The 17901-nt window shown below is 62.0% G+C and overlaps 3 protein-coding genes across 5 annotated transcripts in view; 1 reads left to right on the top strand and 2 right to left on the bottom strand.

The window, feature by feature from the left end:
• The window catches only part of CATSPERD (catsper channel auxiliary subunit delta), a 43176-nt gene extending 36266 nt beyond the window's left edge, over window positions 1–6910 (top strand). Inside the window, exons 20-22 of the mRNA XM_060629951.3 lie at window positions 1114–1300; window positions 5343–5500; window positions 6620–6910. Coding sequence (XP_060485934.2) covers window positions 1114–1300; window positions 5343–5500; window positions 6620–6857 — 583 coding nt within the window. The 3' untranslated portion in view covers window positions 6858–6910. The remainder of the gene's footprint in view (window positions 1–1113; window positions 1301–5342; window positions 5501–6619) is intronic.
• Window positions 6911–8476: 1566 nt separating this feature from the next.
• PRR22 (proline rich 22) lies at window positions 8477–10714 on the bottom strand. Of its 2 annotated transcripts, none has more exons than XM_060629952.3 (3): window positions 10177–10714; window positions 10011–10073; window positions 8477–9615 (listed from the first exon to the last, which is right to left on the bottom strand). In XM_060629952.3, exons 1-3 carry the CDS (start codon window positions 10304–10306, stop codon window positions 8495–8497), a joined length of 1314 nt encoding a protein of 437 aa, XP_060485935.1. In that variant the 5' UTR covers window positions 10307–10714; the 3' UTR covers window positions 8477–8494. The 2 variants fall into 2 exon arrangements, with proteins under 2 accessions (XP_060485935.1, XP_060485936.1); XM_060629953.1 differs by having other exon boundaries at window positions 10181–10264.
• Window positions 10715–10836: 122 nt separating this feature from the next.
• Window positions 10837–15872, bottom strand: DUS3L (dihydrouridine synthase 3 like). 2 transcript variants are annotated; one of them, XM_078443529.2, is made up of 13 exons: window positions 15636–15870; window positions 14674–14947; window positions 13907–14419; window positions 13515–13556; window positions 13238–13390; window positions 12879–12995; window positions 12614–12679; window positions 12426–12536; window positions 12084–12180; window positions 11809–11884; window positions 11289–11477; window positions 11085–11213; window positions 10837–10990 (listed from the first exon to the last, which is right to left on the bottom strand). In XM_078443529.2, the coding sequence occupies exons 1-13, from the start codon at window positions 15731–15733 to the stop codon at window positions 10918–10920; spliced, it is 1938 nt and encodes a 645-aa protein (XP_078299655.1). In that variant the 5' UTR covers window positions 15734–15870; the 3' UTR covers window positions 10837–10917. The 2 variants fall into 2 exon arrangements, 1 of the variants encoding a protein (XP_078299655.1); XR_013554352.2 differs by lacking the exons at window positions 10837–10990; window positions 11085–11213 and having other exon boundaries at window positions 11362–11477; window positions 12084–12271; window positions 15636–15872.
• Between the last annotated feature and the right edge of the window lie 2029 nt (window positions 15873–17901).

The following is a 17901-nucleotide window of genomic DNA, read 5'->3' on the forward strand; positions in this document are numbered from 1 at the left end:
ACCCACGCACACCTGCAAACGGGCGGGTTCGTGGCCTCGATCCCGCGCCCGGGTGAGGCTGTGGGCCGCGCACACGGGACCGGCCCGGCCCCACGGCCGAGCCCCATACTCAGAGCTGCCAGGCTGCGGGGGACGCAAACCCACACGGGGTATGGAGATCAAGGGAGGCGTCCGGGCAGAGGAGGGGTGTAAGCTCCCGCCTGGCAGGAGAGCACAGGACGTGTGCCAAAAAATAATGATTTAGAACAACCCTCATTAACGGCCCTAATATACACCTTTTGTTTTTTTTTTGTTTTTTTTTTTTTTCAATGTTTTTTATTTATTTTTGGGACAGAGAGAGACAGAGCATGAACGGGGGAGGGGCAGAGAGAGAGGGAGACACAGAATCGGAATCAGGCTCCAGGCTCTGAGCCATCAGCCCAGAGCCTGACGCGGGGCTCGAACTCACGGAGCGCGAGATCGTGACCTGGCTGAAGTCGGACGCTTAACCGACTGCGCCACCCAGGCGCCCCCCTAATATACACCTTTTGAATGTTGGCAGATGTCGTTAGAAAAATGTCAGAGGACAGCTGTGAAGGGTTTTCTTTGTTGGCTTACTTGCTTATTCATTCATCTATTTTTTAAAAATTGTTTAATATTATTGAGGGAGAGAAGAGAGAGCACATGCGGGAGCAAGGAAGGGGCAGAGGGAGCGACAGACAGGATCCGATGTGGGCTCTGTGTTGACAGCATAGAGCCCGATGTGGGCCTCGAACCCACGAACCGCAAGATCATGACCTGAGCCAAGGCCGGACGCTTCAGCGACTGAGCCCCCCAGTCGCCCCTCATCTACTTCTTTACCAGTGCCATTTTTTGCCTGTAGAACATCCCATCAATTTCTTCCAGTCTCTGCTTCTCAGAGAGGCCTCTGGTGGCCACCCACAGGACACCGTGCCCGCGCCCCCCCCCACCTCCTGGCCCTGCCCCGTCCCGCCTGCTGCTGGTCCCCTGCCAAGTGGCACCCGGGTGAGGCCAGGGGACCTCGCTTGCCGCCCCCGCCGTCCCCAGAACTGTCTCGTGACATCTCGGGGCTGCTGCACCCCCCTGCAGCCAAGCCCTGCGCGTGTGTCCTAGGTGGCGGGAAGGAAAGTTCCAGGAGGTGACGAAGGCAGAGTTCGTCCTGCTGGAGGTGAACGGGCTGTTCACGTACACGTACTCCCTGACGGCCCAGATGGCGCTGTGCAGATCCCAGCCGCAGAACTGGACCACCATCCTGGAGAGCTCAGGCGACAAAAGGCCCTTCTTCGCCTGGGACCGAGAGGTAGGGTTTACTCTTCTTCCAAAAGGGGTCCGAACAACCCGTTGTCGGTCACCTGCGGGTGGCGATGACTGGTCACGTGGCGGGGGAGGTTCCACGGCGGGGGGGAGGGGGGAAAGTGTCAGCCCACAGGGGGGCTGCCCTCACGGAATATTTACTGGACGGCTTATAACAACAGACATTTGTTTCTCACTGGTCTGGAGGCCGGGAGTCCAAGTTCAAGGCGCCTGTTGGCTCTGTGTCTGGTGAGGGCCTCTTCCTGGTTCATTGACCACTGTCCTCTCCCCGTGTGCTCACAGGACGCAGGGGCAGGGAGCCCTCTGGTGTCTCTCTCATCAGGGCGCTCATCCATTCGTGGGGGCCGCACCCTCTGACCTGATCCGACCCCGAGGCCTCACCTCCCCAAACCACCACCTTGGGGGGCAGATTTCAGCACAGGGATTTGGGGGGTGGGGGGGGGGGACACAGACCTCCCACAGCAAGGTGGCTGGGGGTGGGGATGCCCGCTAGGACATCTGGGGACTATGAAGTGAGCAAGCTCTCTCAAGGGAGTTGGCCAAAGGCACCGAGGCATGCTCATAATATGCAAGCTTCCAGAACCATCCAAATGCCTATCACCACTGGGACCGATTAAATTCACAGTCGTTCCTGCCGCGGGAGCGTTTCTGTCGTGCACATGGGGTGTCGCACAATGGAGAAATAGGGCGTGATGCCAGTGTAAGGAAGGGACCCCGCGGGCCCTCTTGTGAGTCTCCTGATTTCCCACGAACCGGTTCTAACCGCTCAGGCTCCAGATGCGAGGGCGCGACCGCAGCGCAGCACCGCCGCCAGCAGGTGGCGCTCGCTCCCCACACCTGATGCCCGTTCCCGCGCGTAGACACTGGACTCCGCTTTCTTTAACATTTATTTTTTTGAGACAGAGCACGAGTAGGGGAGTGGCAGAGAGAGGGAGACACACAATCCAAAGCAGGTTCCGGGCTCTGAGCTGCCAGCACAGAGCCGGAAGCGGGGCTCAAACCCATGAACCGAGAGGTCATGACCTGAGCCGAAGTCGGCCCCTTAACCGACGGAGCCACCCGGCCGCCCCTGGGCTCCCTTTTTTCTTTTTTTGTACGCTTTCTTTCTTAGCTGGGCACCTTCGAAGTGTTCTCACACTCCTTGTGTTGAGTGAGTTGGATCATTTATTTTGTTGGGAACAATGATTCTACTTGGGTTTTTTTGTTTTTTGTTTTTTTTCAATCCAAGGTGAACTTCACCTAAACTATAGGAACCGTTTTAAAATGCACAGCTCAGGCATTCTGTGGGTTCACACTGCCGTGCAAACACCACCTCTCTGATCATTTTCTCTAAAGGAGAAAGCCACATACATATAATTTGTGTATTATTTTCCGACTGTGCCCGCATATAGCGTTGCATTCTTTTGATTAGTGCTGTCATTCAACGTAGCCTGCATTTACCAGTTTGTCCCGTTACTTTTTTTTTTAATATGGTCTTTATATGGCCCAGCTTTTTCAATTGTTTTTCCTCCTGAAGGATTAAAAAATATTTTTTTTTAACGTTTATTTATTTTTGAAAGACAGAGAATGAGCAGGGGAGGAACAGAGAGAGAGGGAGACACAGAATCTGAGCTGTCAGCACAGAGCCTGACGCGGGGCTCGAACCCACGAACCGTGAGATCACGACCTGAGCTGAAGTCAGTTGCTTAAGCGACTTAGCCACCCGGGCGCCCCCGTGTTCTTGTTTTTGTTTTTAATTCTGAGAACTTCCAAACCTCCAGAAAAGCCGAAAGAGCAGTGTGAGGGACCGCTAGGCATTATGGAGTGCTGCAGAAGAAACCACCCCAAACCCAGCAGGGTCATACTCCCAGTCCTGCACCTGCACCTCAGACCCGTGGCTGTGGCGTCAGCCGGGACCGCCCCTGCAGGGGCCATTCAGCTGGGGGCGGGGTGTCCAAGAAGGCCCCTCTTCCGTGTGGGGCTTCTGTTAGCCAGCCGCCGGGTTGTCCATGTGCTGTCCTCCCCAGCAGGGTAGCCTGGGCTCCCTTACAGCATGACCTCACGGTTCCAGACCGGAAGTCTCCAGACCCCTGAAGTCCCAGGCCCAGCCCCTTCCCCCAGCCCCCCACCCCCACCCCCGGGCCTGTTCTACTGGTCAGAAGCAGTTTCCAGGGCCCCCCCAGACCCCACCTCTTGATGGGAAGAGCGGTGTGCGCGAAGGGGAGGAGGCATGGGGGGGCTTCTTCCTTTTAAAGTCACATGACCACCCTCCACAGGATGGGTGCTCCAGGGTTTTTCTGCTGCCCAACAGCCGGGCGCGGGATGTTTCCGGTCTCTCACTTCTACCCACCAGCTTGAGTCCCTTGGTCCTGCAGGACTGTTTTCAGGCCAGGGAAGTGCCTACTGGCTTATAGGCGGATGCCACTAAGGCCCCCTCCGTGGGTGGTGTCACGGTGCCTCTCACCACAGTGCACGGACACCTGTCTCTCCACAGCGCACCAGCTAGGTGTACTATCTCGGGAGGACCTTGTCTGTTTCCGCGTGCACTTCCTCCACGGCGGACCAGGCTGTGTCTTTTCCTGTTTGAGGGCCATTTTCACTTCTCTGCACTGTGGATTGTGTTCAGTCTGTGTCCACTTTTTCTGCTGGGATTTCAGACTCTCCTCACTTTTCAAGAGCTCTTTATAGATCTGTGAGGTTAACCCTTTACTGCAATATGAGTTGCAAATATTTCCCTCAGTTTATCTTTTATGTCTTTCAGGTTTTCGCTTTTGCCATGCAAAATGAGTCTTTTGGTTTTTTTTTGAGAGAGAGAGAGAGAGAGAGAGAGAATCCCAAGCAGGCTCCATGCTATCAGTGCGGATCCTGACTCGAGGCCCGATCCCACAACCCTGGGGCCGATTTCTTGCAGAAATCAAGAGTCAGATGCTCAACCAACTGAGCCCCCCAGGCGCCCCAGTCCTTTATTTTTCATATTGCTGGGCTATTACTTTGACTTTCTTGCTTTAAAATTTTCTTTCTCTTCTTTTGTCTACAAGCCCAGCTCCCTCCTTTCTGGGTCCACCAGCAAATAGTGCAGAAGAGACAGGTCTTCAGCTCAGGCAGGCAGCCTGATGCACCTGTTGAGTTTTCAGGGAGGTTCCCCCTTTATATGAAATCCTGGGATCTGAAGACGGGGCAGAAAAGCTCCTGCCCCCACCCAACCACATCTTGGTGCCACGACCACGCTCGGTGGCCATGCCAACAAGAAGCCCCAGGAAGGTGGCTGGGTCTCCTCTGTATCTTCAGATTTCCCAGGTGTCTTAGCTGGCCGGGGCTGCTGTAGCAAAAACACCACGAACCGGAGATTTATGCTTCCCCAGCTCTGGAGGAACTTTCCCAGGCGTCTGGGACCAACGTGCTGGCAAGGCTGTTTCCTTCTGAGAGCGAGACTCTGTTCCAGGCTTTTCTGCTCGTGGTTTGCTGGCCCCCTTTGGCGTTCCTTGGCCTGTAGACACACACCCCAGTTTCTGCCTCTGTCTTCACACTGATGTTCTCCCTGTGCATGCCTGTGTCCAAACGTCCCCTGTTTATAAGGACGCCAGTCATATTGGATCAGGGCCCATCCTGATGACCTCACTTTAACCAGATTTACGTGAAAAAGACGCCATCTCTGGATAAGGTCACATTCTGAGCCGTCGGGGGTTAGGACTCCAACATGCGACGGGGGTGGGGGCTCACCTCAGCCCACAACACCAGTTGTACGTGTAGCCGGCAGCGCCCAGACCCAGACTCAGGACTGTAAGGGATTCTGTGAAGCTGACGCCCCCATAGCTTGGGAAGGCCCAGAAGCAGGGGGGCAGGATAAAGACCGAGCAGCCATCCACGGCGTCCCCCACGAAGGCCACGAACCACCTGCCCGCCAGCACCTGGCCCTAGACGCCCACCCATGAGCGTTTGGTGAGACGTGTCGCAGGCGGGGCCGTGCACGCACGGGGCGCATCTGTGGGCGCTGGCCCGGCCCTCCCCGGCCCCTGAGCTGGTGGCCACGCCTCTGTCCTTCTCCCCAGAACTACATCAGCTGCCATGACCCCGACAACGACGCCCCTCTGAGATGGCCAGATGTCCCGTATCAGATCTTGGGAGGCCCGACAGCAAACAAGGTTATTTTTGACCAAAGGAACGGGATCTATGTCTTCTTCCTTTCTATCGTGGATCCCTACTACAGGTGAGCAGGGGCGGGTCGCCCTGCGCCAGAGGCCTGGGGGCGGGGGGATGGCTCCCCTAGGGCAGGTCACACACGTGAGGGACCCACCTTTCTCCCACCCCTTGGCGCATCCCGGATAAACATCAATTTTCCCGGCAGCCCAGACAGTCCCTGGGAAGGATGATACTTTTAAGTTCTGAAAGACATCTGTTCACTCGCTAAATAAGTCCTTACTCAGAGCCCATGCTGGGCGCTGGGGCAACAGCAATGACGAGAGGCCACGTCCCTGCCCTCGGGGACCAGAATCCCCCCCCCCCCCCCAAACCACATCCCGCTGGTGGAGTACAGGAGCTGACTCTTAAATATGCAGGGGTTTGGGAAGCTGTCTTTGCACTGGTAGCCTGAGGTCAGCTACAGGGGCAGAATTCACACCATGGGAATCGGCGCTCCCTACAAATGGTTACCACCCCCGTGCGCGAGGACGTTTCTACGTGTGCTGGTCTGGATCATCAACGTCTCCCACCGGACGGGGCACTAGGGGACAATCCCCCGCATCATCTGTCCTCTCCAAATACAAAGTCCGCCCCCCTAAGCACATGGAGACCCTGCCTTCCCTTGAGAGCCACACCCTGACCTAGGGGGGCCAACTCTGGGATGGCCATGGGCGGGAGGCTTGGGGTGGCACATCCGGAGGAGAGAGGGGACTGCCTTCGAGCCCGTCACCTCCTCTCTCCGCACCGCGCTGCCAGCTGAACCCTGCCGAGTTCTCCTATACGCTGGGTCCCCTCTCCTGGGATGCCCTTCCCTCCTGGCCTACTGCCCCCGCCTGCTGGGTGCCTGTGGCCCCATCGTGCCCACCCTCCGCTTCCGGTCAGCAATGGGTTGGTCTGTTTGCGTCTCTAGGTTGAGCCTGGGCACGGAGTTGAGGGGACACCCTGTCCCCAGAGGAGGGGAGGACAGGGATGCTGGGAGGGAAAACATGACTGTCGCCAAAGCACTCGGATACGAGCTGAAGCGAACACACATGAACTCGGTGTCCCAGCCCAGCACCCGGGGCCCAACGGTCCCGTCTGTGGGTTTTAACATTTACCGGGGTGAAGGGCAGTGCCCCATGGCCTCTCCCCAACTGCCCCTTTGCAGTTACTGTCACCTGGGGACCACCTTCAGCGTCTACGTCTACGGGGCCTTGCCCCCGTCCATCATCCCGACGACGGTCACCATCATCCCGCTCATAATGGCCATGCTGCTGTCCGTGTGGTCGGCCTACATGATCCCCAAACTGCTGCACACCGAGAAGGGCCTCAGGCTCAAGGAGTTCTGGATGAATCTGTGCAGGAGACTCAGAAACCTTTGCCCGTGTTTCCAAGGCAGGCGCTGAGCGCACAGCGGAGGAGCCCAGAGTTGTCTTAAAACAAAGCATTCTGGAAAAGAGCCAGCGGCAGCGCGTATCAGGCGTGGTTTGTTTTCCCGACCCCCCACCGTCACCGTCGCTCTCCGCATCCTCACGTCCGAGTTCCTCTGCACGTGGCACCTACGTGGGCTGGGACAGGAGGTGGGCAGGCCGGTGACATAAACCAGCACAGGCATCGGGGGGACAAGAGGCAGGTCTCCGAAAAGCAGGAGACGCGGCAACGTGTCCTGTAGAGGACGAGGCCCAAGGACAAGTGGGGGGATGTCTGTAGGAGACCGCGGCCTGAGGGATTGCATCTCCTGGGTACAAACCCTAACGTGTATACAAACACGTACACGTGTGTTTTGCTACGTGCACGAACAAGTCGGGCAGATTTGCCACGTGTACATGTGTATACCTGGGACTCGTGTGCGTACGTATGCACGTGTCCACGCATGTGCGTGCAATGCACGTATACGCCCATAGCGTGTATTCATCTAGGTTACACATGCGGGCACAGACCTATACACGTGTATAGATATGCATGCCTGTTCTACACATGCATGTAGATAGCACGTACACGTGTGCACAGACGTGTGCACACGCGTATATACAACGTACACGGGTACATGTAGTCTACCTACCCGTTCACCGGGGTTTCCCTCCCCACCCACCGCCTCATTCTGAACCCCAGGCGGCCCGGGACAGCCATCCATCCCATCCTAAGTCCCATGACTTTCCTGATTATTCTTAGGTGTATATTGTGGGCGTCCTCAGCTGTCCCAAACAGTCGCGATCCAGTGGTGGGGAACCTCCACGCGCACACCTACCCCGCCCTCCCTGGGCGGGCGTCTCTTGGCAGCGAACATTTCTCCAAGGAAACCGAACCCATCCTCTTACGTCACGTGCCAGGGCCTTCCCTTCACCGAATGCCCTGGAGTTTCGTCTCAAAGATACCCCAGATGGGGCTGCGGGGAGAGGGGGGCTCAGGAGGAAGCTGGGCGAAGTGAGCTCCTGGCCTCTCTGTCCAGGCCCAGAACAGGGCCGGGCGGGGTAAGCGCAGACGCGGCCACACAGCCCGCAGCACGGTTCCAGCAGCTGTCTCTCCCCCGAACTTAGGAATGAGGGTTCAGGGAAGGGGGGCCCACCCCAGCCACCCCCAGGGCTACCCCAGCAGAGCCCAACAACGAAGGTCCCAGGGACCCAGCCCAGGCCCTGGGGCAGGAGGGTCCCTTCCTCCTCTGCAGGGGGAGAGAGGGGTGGGGGGAGGCCTCATCTCCCACCCCTCTCTGGGCAACCCGTTCACCACTCGGGCAACAGATCCTTACAGAAATGGACGGCATCTCCCCACCTTCCGGAAGCGCCCATCCCTGCAGGCTGACTCCCGATTTTCCGGGGCTCGGAGAGGGGGGGGTTTAGGATTCCCCGGGACTCTAAGCCTCCGCAGCTCAGCTCTGGAAGCCCAGCACCCAGGAGGTGCCGAGGGGCTGCTGGGCCTTCCCGTGCGAACCAGCGCCCCCGCGACAGGGCGGAGGAGGGGACAGCCCCCCACGGCCAGCCTCAGCCCACCGTCCCTGGGCCCCGATGCGACCGAGCCGACAGTGAGCCGAGAGGTCAAATCCATTTTAATGGGGGCCGGCTCCCAGGTCCTGCCTGGGCCCCGAGGGGGCGGCGCTGGCCGGGCCCGCAGCCTGCTTGCCCTTGCCTCCCTGCCTCCCCTTCTTGGTGGACGAGGTGCCAGCCTTCCTCCTGCCGGGCAGCTCAGGTCGCAAGGCAGGGGCCACGGTGCTGGCGGCGGGGGGCCCTGGGCGGGGCGCCGGCTCCTCATCAAGCGCCTTGAAGCTGAAAAGGCAGTCCACGTTGGACACGGTGTCCAGGATCTCGGGCACGCTGTAGTCAAAGGACAGCAGTTCGTCCGGCAGGTGCAACGAGCGGATGTCACTGGACGAGTCGTCTCCGCCGCCCCCGCTATCCGGCAGGGCCGGCCCGGGGGCCTTGCGTGGGGACCCCTCGGGCTCGGCGTTGCCCGGCAAGCAGTCGAAGAGTTTCATGGCGTCTTCCAGAAGCACCTTCTCAGGCAGCACGAAGGCCCTGGCTGCCTCGGGGGCCCTGGCCTCGCCCGCCCCCAGCGGGGCCGCCTCTGCCTCGGCCACCTTGAGCTCCCCGGGGCCCGGCGGGTACAGCAGGGCCGGCCCGGCCCCACCGCCCTGCAGCTCCTTAGAGGGGAAGGCCAGGGGCTCACCGGGCCCGTGGAGCTGACTGAGGCTGCCCTTGAGGTGGCCATAGGCGCCGGGGGGCAGCGCGGCCTCAGCGGGAAGCGTGATGAGCAAGGGAGGCAGCTTGTTCTCCTTGGGGACAGGTGGGGGCGGCCCTGGGCCTTCCTTGAGCAGGGATGGGGGCAGCTCCATGAAGGCGGGGGGCCCCCCTTCCCCCACAAAGCCCAGAGCCTCCAGCCCCAGCCCCTCGGGGGGGAAGTAGGGCATGAGGTACTGGGGGCCCCCGGGCACCGGCAGGTAATGCGGGTAGGGCGGGGGTGGTGGGGCCGGCACTGGGGCTTTGAGGTAGTGCTGGGGCTCTAGGAGGTAGGTGCCTGGCGAGGCGGGGCCCCCCGCCGGACCCCCGGGGGGCCCCCCACCGCCCACTGCCGTCAGCTTGTACAGGGACGACTGGCCGAAGTCAGTGGTGGCCCACTCGATTCGGTAGATGCGGGGGTCAAAGAAGCACCCGCAGGGCGCCATCTGGAAACCTGCAGGCCAGGGAGGGAGTTCTGAGAGGAGCTCTGGGAACCCCCATGAGGGGAGGAGTACAGGGGGGATGGGGGAGAGGCACAGCCCAAACCTGCAGGGCCCATCTGGGGACGGGAAACACAGACCTGGCTTTGGGGCCCATTTGAGGGATGGGGACATAGCTCCTGCCTTTGGGGACCCATCTGGGAGTCAGGGGCCCTGGGCATCATTTGGTGGGGGGACCTGTCTGGGAATGGCACAGGCTTTGCCCTTAAAGGCCTGAGGGACAAGAGACACAGGCCTTACCTTCTGGGGGCCACCTAAGGTCAGGGGCATGGGCAAGACAGGCCTAGACGGCTCCACATCCCCCCCAACCTCCCCGAGTCCTCGTCAAGGGTTGCGGGGAGGCTGGTACCTGCCGGAGGGGCTGGAAACACCTCTTTCTCCGGGTTTAGGGCCTGATACAGGTTGGAGGAACCTGGGGACAAAAGCAGGCAGGTGGGTGGGGGCCCGAGCCCCGGTCCCCCACCCCATCGGGCACCCCCACGCCCGCCCCACATCTAGCGCCCTCCGACTCATACCCACAGTAGGAAGAGGCTCCGTGCAGGTGGGGAGAGGCTGACTGCCTGGCCCCTCAGTGCCATCTGGGCCCCGGGAGCTGAAGCCTTCTTGGGGAGCTGTGGGCGCATAGAAGGGTTTGGGGTGCTGCATGGGGAGGCAGGGGTCCCGGCCCGGGCAGGCCAGGAGGGCAGCAGGTGGGAGCACTGGCGGCCCACCTGGAGAACAGGTTCAGAGTCCTACAGAGTTCTGTTTGCCTGGTTACTCTGGGCGGCGGGTTCCAGGCTGCGGCCCGCCCACTGGTCGGGATTCCGGCGTCAGGGGCTGTGGTGGGGGACGGCCAGAGACAGGCCTCACAGACGGCAGGGCAGACCCCGGACTCCCGTCTGCTGCCTCCGGCAACGCTCTGGACTGCTCCAGAGCGCCTTCCTCCAGGCAGTCTGCCCGGACCCAAACCCACGCAGGCCGAGGCCCTCGCCTCGTGAGCCCTTGTGGCTTCCTTGCGGTTTGAGCCTCTCTGGGCGGCAGCTGCGGGCGGCACAGGGCTGGGCCCATGGGGACGGCCGGGGACTCTCGCAGATGAGAAAGAAAAGGGAACGGAGGGGGATAGGGATGGCCCGGTGTCGAGACAAAGCTGACTGGAGCGGGACGGGGAAGCTTTGGGGTGACAGAAAGGCCTGGGCTTTAAAAGAATAAAATTTATTGTCTGCTCACACAGCAGGAGACCCCGCCGGGCCCTCAGACGCCCCTTCCCACCCCCACGACTACTTGTACGCGTTGGCCTTGTGCTTTGGCAGAAAGACGAAGTTGGGTGGCACGGGTCCCAGCAGCATCTCACTGTGAAGAGGGCAGAGGGCAGAGGGCAGGGTCAGGCCTGGGGCCCCCTGGCCCCCCCAGCCGTCCACACCGCGGCACCTCGGTTTCCTGGCACCTGATTCGGATCCAGTCGGCCGCCTTCTGGCTGGCCATGAGCGTCTCCAGGTAGTTGCGGCCCAGGTAGTAGGGCGGCCGCTCGTTGATCCTCTGCGGGAGCCGCTCCAGCAGGCCCACGGGCACGTACCTGCAGGTGGCGGGCGCGGGGTCAGGCCAAGCCGTCCACCCGCAGCCCCCCAAGCCGCACAGCGCGGGCGCCCACCTGCACAGGAAGGAAAGCCACTCGAGGAGGAATCGCCGGGTCTTCTCCACGCCCTGCGTGTCTGAGCCCCAGTGCTCCAGGCCGTAGCGCGTGAAGTCCTGCAGGATGGCCAGGCGCTCGGACGACGAGATGTCCCAGTGCCGCTGCTCCTTGATCTCCGTGAACAGCCACGGCTTCAGCAGGGCACCGCTGCGGGCGGGCGGGCGGGCGGGCAGGGCAGGGCAGGGCAGGGGGCCGTCAGGACGGAGCCCTGGTCCCTGCCTCGCAGCTAAGCTCACCCGACCACCAAAGCCCAAGAGTGCCAGCCCACACGGGCGCGAATGTCCGGTCCCCTCCCGACCCCCGCCGGCGGCCGGGACCCCATCTCTCCGCCCCGTGTCCCGGCAGAGCCACCTGCTGGGGACGGAGAGCGGGGGGAGCGAGGCAGCGAGGCTGGGGGCGGTGGCGGCCGTAACAAAGCTCGGATGCGCCGGCGCCTTCCCCACGCTCTGCGATACTTCCACGCACGGAGCACACTCACCGGGCGATCATGATCCCGGCGACGCCAGTCTGCATGGCACGGTTGGCATCCTCATACGACAGGATGTCCCCGTTTCCTGAGGGACAGAGGCTGGGGTCTCAGGGAGCCGCGTGTCGATGGGAGCTCTGGGAGAGCTCCTGCCAGCCCAGCGACACCCATGAGGGCAGGGAAGGGTCCCGGCGGTGCGGGGGGGGGGGGGGGAAGGCGGTCCAGGCATGCGGCCCAAGAGAGCGCAGGGCTGGCGGGAGGTCTGAGCCAGGTGGCGGGGGACCCACCGAACAGGGGCATGGGGCTGGCCGCTGTCACGCACTGCTCGATGTACTGCCAGTCGGCCAGCTTGGTGTAGCGCTGCTCCCGAGACCGGCCGTGGAGCTGAAAAGGCAGCCACGCGCGGGGAGGGAGGACCCAGGAGGCGGAGAATCAGACACAGAGAAAGAGACCCAGAGAGATCAAGAGGGACAGGCTGAGAGGGAGAGACAGAGAGGCAAAGAGACAGACGGAGACAGAGATGAAGGGAGAGCCAGAGAGCAAGAGGGAGAGACGGGCAGAGAGGGACCATTAGGAAGGGCGGCCGAGCGCTCCCGCGGCCCCGACACCCTCTGTGCCCCGAGACCCACCGTGACCAGGGCCGCGCCCCAGTCCCGCAGCTCGGGCAGCAGCCGGTGCGCCAGGTTCACGCGCTCCTGGACGCCCGTGCGGATCTTCACCGTCAGGGGCACGTCCAGCACCTGCGGCGATGGCTACAGTCAGCGGGGCCCGCGGCTGGGCTGGGCTGGGGACAGGGCAGGGACGTCGAGGCGCGTACCTGGTTCATGCCGCGGACGATCTGCTGGAACTTGGCCGCGCGGTTCATGAGGGCACAGCCCCCGCCCTGGGAAAAACGGGCGGCTGAAGCAAGGGAGGCCGGGACGCAGGCCGGGCCTGACGCCCTTCTCAGCCTCTGCTGCCCAGACGGGCAAACCGAGGCACAGGGATGCCCGCGGGTCTCCAGGGACTCGGCAGGCGGCAAGGCCAGATCCCAGGCTTCTGCCCCACCCACACCGTGGGGTCCAGGGCCGAGCGGCCGTTACCTTCTTGTACACGAGGTCAATGGGGCAGCCGACGTTGATATCCACGAAATCCACCTCGATGGTGCGGTTGAGCAGCTCGGCGCACTTGGCCATGGTGTCAGGGAAGGCGCCCTCGAGCTGCGGCAGGTGGTGAAGAGCTGGTCCAGACCGCCCCCGCCCACCACGGGGATCCGGACAGCGGCCCCGGGCCAAGGCCCTCAGCCCTTGACGGGGCATCGGGTCAGCGCTCCGGCCCACGGCCGAGGCAAGAGGGGTCTGGGAGTGACTGAGTCGGAGAGCCGGCCCCGAACCCTGCTCTAAAACCAGGCAGCCAAGAGCCCCTTGGCCCTTCCCGCCTCCCTCCCTCGGGCAACACCCACCTGGACGCCAAAGACATCCTCGCATTGGTGGCGTCTGAGCAGAGCCCACTCGGACGTCTGGCCCTGCAGCAGGTTGGTGCACACGGCCATCTCCCCACACGTCACGTCGGCCCCGAAGCGCTTACAGATCCGCCGGAAGGGCAGGTTCCCGCACTGGGGGGCGGCGGGGGGAGACGCGCACACGTGAGGACGCGGCGGGTGGGGACCCCGGACGCCCGCCCCAGCCCCAGGACCCACCAGGCAGGGGAGGTCACTCGGCACCGTCGGGCTGACCTACCGTGGTGAGGGGGGCCAGGTACAGTTTGCCGTGGATGTCCAGCTGCAGGGCAGTAAACACAGGGAAGCTCGCCCCTCCGGCCGGGCTTGCGAGGGCTCTCGAGCCTCCCCTCTCCCCGGCCTAGCACCTGCCCTGCCCTGCCCGGCCCGGCCCGGCAGCGCCCCCCTCCGCGCCTCAGCACACGTCAACGCATCCCTCCACGAGGACCGCTCCATTCTCCGCGTGCTCCCCTGCTGCAGAGCTCCGACCCGACTGCCAAAACCCCACCCCGATGCCCCTTCCTGCAGGAAGCCTTTCCCTGTGCCTCCCTCCGTCCCAGCCCTGACTCTCTGTCCGGCTCTCTCTGCCCCCGCCGCTACCGCTGCCCCGAACAAGAAGCCCGAAACACATACCTTTCTCTTCTCACAAGGCCGCAGCCTGACTACGTCCTCATCCGTCAGGGGCCCACGGGTCCACACCGAGCCGCTGGGAAGGGCACCGGCGTCCGGCCCCGGGAGGGCCTGCTGGGTGTCACCACTGTCCTGCCCGGGGGCGCTTTCGGCCCCCGTGACCTTGGGGACTGCGGCAGCGGGGGAGGGGCCTGGCACCCGGTCCCTGCTCAGCTGGCGTAGGGCCTGCTCGGCGCGTTCAAAGCGGACCTTGCGCTTTCGCAGCAGCTGCTGCAGGGCCTTGTCCAGGCCGTTGCGCACGGGCGGGGCCTGGACCCACTCCTCCCGCACTAGGTTCTGGCCGTCGGGTCCCAGATGCGCCCCGGCGAAGCGGCAGGTGACACCATAGGGACACCTGCCAAAGGTCTCGAACAGCACACAGCGGGGGCCCAGGTCCGACGGCTTGGTTTCCAGGTAGCGGCCCACATCATGCAGGAAACGGCAGCGGTCACCGAAGAAACACTTTGCGGCTGATTCCTGCGTGGAAACGAAGAGGCAACGAGGGAGGACGGGAAGGGGCTGAGACAGCCAGGCAGCCTGGCAGAGAACCTCAAATCCCTCCCCTCCCGGCCGTGTGTCCTTGGGCGCACGGGTGACATCATCGAGCTTGTTAGTCCAGCTGAAAGATGGGAATAATAATGACTCTTATGTCATAACTTCCTGAGGATCAAACTGGGGGCATGGCGGCTCAGACCGCAGGTCTCTGGGACTTTCGAGCAACAATTACTCACCTGGACCAGGGAGGGGCAGAGCCTATTATTGTCATAGTGGGTGGGTTTCATGTGGGGGCGCCCTTTGTTCTGGCCCCGGGCTCTCTTCTGAACCTGCGGCTGCTCCCCAGGTTCAGCTGCCTCCCCCGTCTGCCCATCTTCCAGTCGGATCCGCTTGGCCTCAGGTTCAACCAGGTCATTGCCACCAGGGTCTCCTGCCTCGGTTTCCTGGCTGGGCTTCTCCTCCCCTCTGGCTTCCAGAAACTCGTGGAACTGCTCCTTGGTGGTGAGGTATCTGCCAGTAGAGAGGCGGTGGGAGAAAGGGCTTGTGGAGGGAGTCCTTTCTGGAGCTCAGAAGCAATGCACGCTGGGGAAAGGGGCTGAGAACGCCTGTCCCTGCTTAAGTGCTTCTGCTGATGGGAAGCGCACTGCTTAGAACCCGCCGACTACTGGCCCGGATGCACCTCGAGGCCACAGGCAGGACCTATTTTGTGCCTGGGTCCCACTGCCCACAGCGTTGAGCCAAACTACAAACAGACCTGAACGTCCCTGGCCACGCTCGGCCAGAGAAAACTACATGTCCCTGCATGCCTTGCAACGGGGCCACAGCCGCCACATTCCCCAGCGTGCCCCACGGCCCTCGCTTCAGACACAAGCCCGAGGTTGGCCGGAGGTGCCCCAGTGCCGTTCCCGCCGTACGCGGAGACTACAGTCCCCAGCACGCACTGCGGCCCCGGCCGCAAACCCTGCCCGCCCCGGCAGGCACCGTGGGGGGGGGGGGGGGGTCCTTCAGCACACGTGACAGCCCCCAACGCGCGCGGTGTCCGGAGGCGCCGCGGTCCCCGCGGGCGGTGGGACGGCCCCGACTGAAGAGCCTGCGAGCTTCCCGTGTGGGCTGCTGCCCCCGTCGCCCAGCACGCCCAGCACACCTGGCAGCCGCCGGGAAGGCCTCGTGAGGTTCTCCCCCGGCCCCGGCGACTCACTGAGGTTTAATGGGCGCCACCCCCCGCTCCGGCGCGCTGGCTCCCGAGTCGCCGCCGCCACCACTCTCTGCTGGGGCCTCCGCCGCTCCCTCCGCCATCGACCCCCCTCACGCCCGCCTCGGAGTGTGGCGGGAAGGCCTTCCGGGTCGCGAGTGCGTCTTCCCGGTCGGGCGGGGGAAACGCGCAGGCCGGGGCGCTCCAAGTGACGCCATTATACGAGCGTCGACGCGTGGGGGCGGAGCCTCGTGGGGGCGGAGCCTCGGGTCCCAGGCCCGGTGGTACCGCTGAGCTGTTTGCGGGGCGAGCAGGTGCTTGTTGACTCTCCCGCCGCACGCGAGCCTCCCCCGACGGGCCGCAGTCGGCCCACAGGAGTGTTTGAAAAACTTTAAAGCTGGGGCTTTAAGCAAACTTAAATTCCACCACTTTTACGCGGGGGCATTCATTCGACAGGTAGTTAGTTGAGTGCCCGCGTGCCAGGTGCTGTCCTAGATGCCAGAGCTACAGCAGCGACTGAAACAGACGAATCCCTGCCCTTGAGCGCTGGTGTAGGAGCCGAGGTGTGGGCGGAGCGGTTTGTCCCCCGTCGCTGACCTCGGCTGCCCTCTGTAGGACAGTCTGGGGATAAAGCGGTGGAATTAGTGGAATCCAAAACTGGGAGAAGCCACTGCCGTCCATGCCGAGCTGTGCTTGGGCCGGGAGCTCACTCCTCCCTCCTAAGATGCCCGTGCTATTGTTCGATGAGGGTCCATCAGGAGTCTCCCCGCACCGTCCGGCAGGCTCCCCAGCTCCCTAGGGAGATAGTTGGATCGGTGGGCAAACTGAGGCCCACAGAGGGCTGCCTGAACGTAGCCTCCCCTCTTCCGGGGCCTCCAAGGGCTCCCTGGGTCTGCCTTGCGATGGCCTGCCCTTTCTGTGTAAGGCAATCAAGGAAGGCTTCCTGTAAGGGGAGGAGAGGGTACTGTGGACTGCCCATTGATAACAATATAAATATTGATGATGTAATATTAATTGCTTATTATAATGGAGTAGTATTAATTATTTACCAGTAACTAAGCAATTATTGAGCGCTTACTTCATCTAAGCCCTTTTCTTGCATTAACTCACTTACTCTACTCTCTGACCTTGTGTAGAGGGAACGGGCATTCATCCCAAATCCACCTGAATCTATGGGTCCCAGAGGTTGCTGGCCCAGGGACCGCTCCACCGTCCTGAGCCAGAGCCCAGGGAATCAGCTGCCCGCCTCTCCCCCCACAGCCTGTGGTTCCTGTGTCCTGCTCACTTGACCTCCAGAGTCTCTCTCTAGTCCATCACCACCTTTCTGGGCATCAGTCTTCCATCCTGCCTGTGACAGCCCCATCCTGCCACAAATCTGGCCACGGCCTTCCCCTGCTCCCAATCCTTCCATGTCTCCCCGCTGCCCCAGCCCTGTACCACAGCCCCCAAGTTCCTACAGGACCCAGCCCCTGCTGCCTTCCCCAGCTTCATTCCTCACCACCCCCTCAACTCAAGCATCGAGTTCATTCCTAGACCTCCCACGAGCCAGTCTTACCTCTCAGTCTCTGCATATGCCGTTCCCTCTTGCAAGAAGTCTCTTCCCTGCTCCCAATTACCTTGTTCATTCCACTCACCCTCTAGTTCTCCCCTCCTCTCCCTCCCTCCTCCTTCTCCTCCAGAAGCCTCTCTAACTGCCCCCTGCTGGGGATACTGCCCCCTTCAGGCTCTGCAGCACACCTGAGCATGTCCCCCCAACGCCCCGCCCGGGAATCATGGCCCTCATCGTCCTGTGGCCTGGCAGGCCACATACCATCTTCCCCACTGGATTATGAGTTCAGAGAGGGTAGGAGTTGGGTCCCCCTTAGTCACTCTGTGTCCCCAGCACTCAGCACCAGGCCCAGCACACAGTAGGTGCTCAATGAACACTTGCCAAGAGAACACATCTTTTTTTTTTTTTTTTAATGCTCATTTTTAAGAAAGAGAGCGCAAGTGGGGAGGTGCAGAGAGGGAGGGAGACAGGGGAGGATCCTAAGCACGGTCGCTCTGCGCTGACAGCAGCAACCCCAGTGCGGGGATTGAACTTCCCGAATGGTGAAATCATGCCCTGAGCCAAAGTGGAACCTCAACCGACTGAGCCACCTACGCACCCCTGAATTAGTGCGTCTTATCATGGCTGGGAGACTGAGGCACAGAGGGGCTGGGAATGCTCTAGGGGATCCTGCCCTCACTGAGGCTGTGGCAGGGGATGAGAACTTGTGTGGAGTGTCGCCTG

The sequence above is a fragment of the Panthera onca genome, chromosome A2, assembly GCF_046562875.1.
Source record: "Panthera onca isolate mPanOnc1 chromosome A2, mPanOnc1 haplotype 2, whole genome shotgun sequence".
NCBI lineage: Eukaryota > Metazoa > Chordata > Mammalia > Carnivora > Felidae > Panthera > Panthera onca.

Coding starts and splice junctions, on each gene's coding strand:
- PRR22 (XM_060629952.3), bottom strand. CDS start 10,306: ATGCAGCACCCCAAACCCTTCTATGCGCCCACAGCTCCCCAAGAAGGC. Junction 10,074..10,176: donor GGAGCCTCTTCCTACTGTGG/GTATGAGTCGGA, acceptor TTTTGTCCCCAG/GTTCCTCCAACCTGTATCAG. Junction 9,616..10,010: donor GTTTCCAGCCCCTCCGGCAG/GTACCAGCCTCC, acceptor CCTGGCCTGCAG/GTTTCCAGATGGCGCCCTGC.
- DUS3L (XM_078443529.2), bottom strand. CDS start 15,733: ATGGCGGAGGGAGCGGCGGAGGCCCCAGCAGAGAGTGGTGGCGGCGGC. Junction 13,557..13,906: donor GGCCTTGTGAGAAGAGAAAG/GTATGTGTTTCG, acceptor ACTGCCCTGCAG/CTGGACATCCACGGCAAACT. Junction 13,391..13,514: donor ACCTGGCCCCCCTCACCACG/GTAGGTCAGCCC, acceptor GCCGCCCCCCAG/TGCGGGAACCTGCCCTTCCG.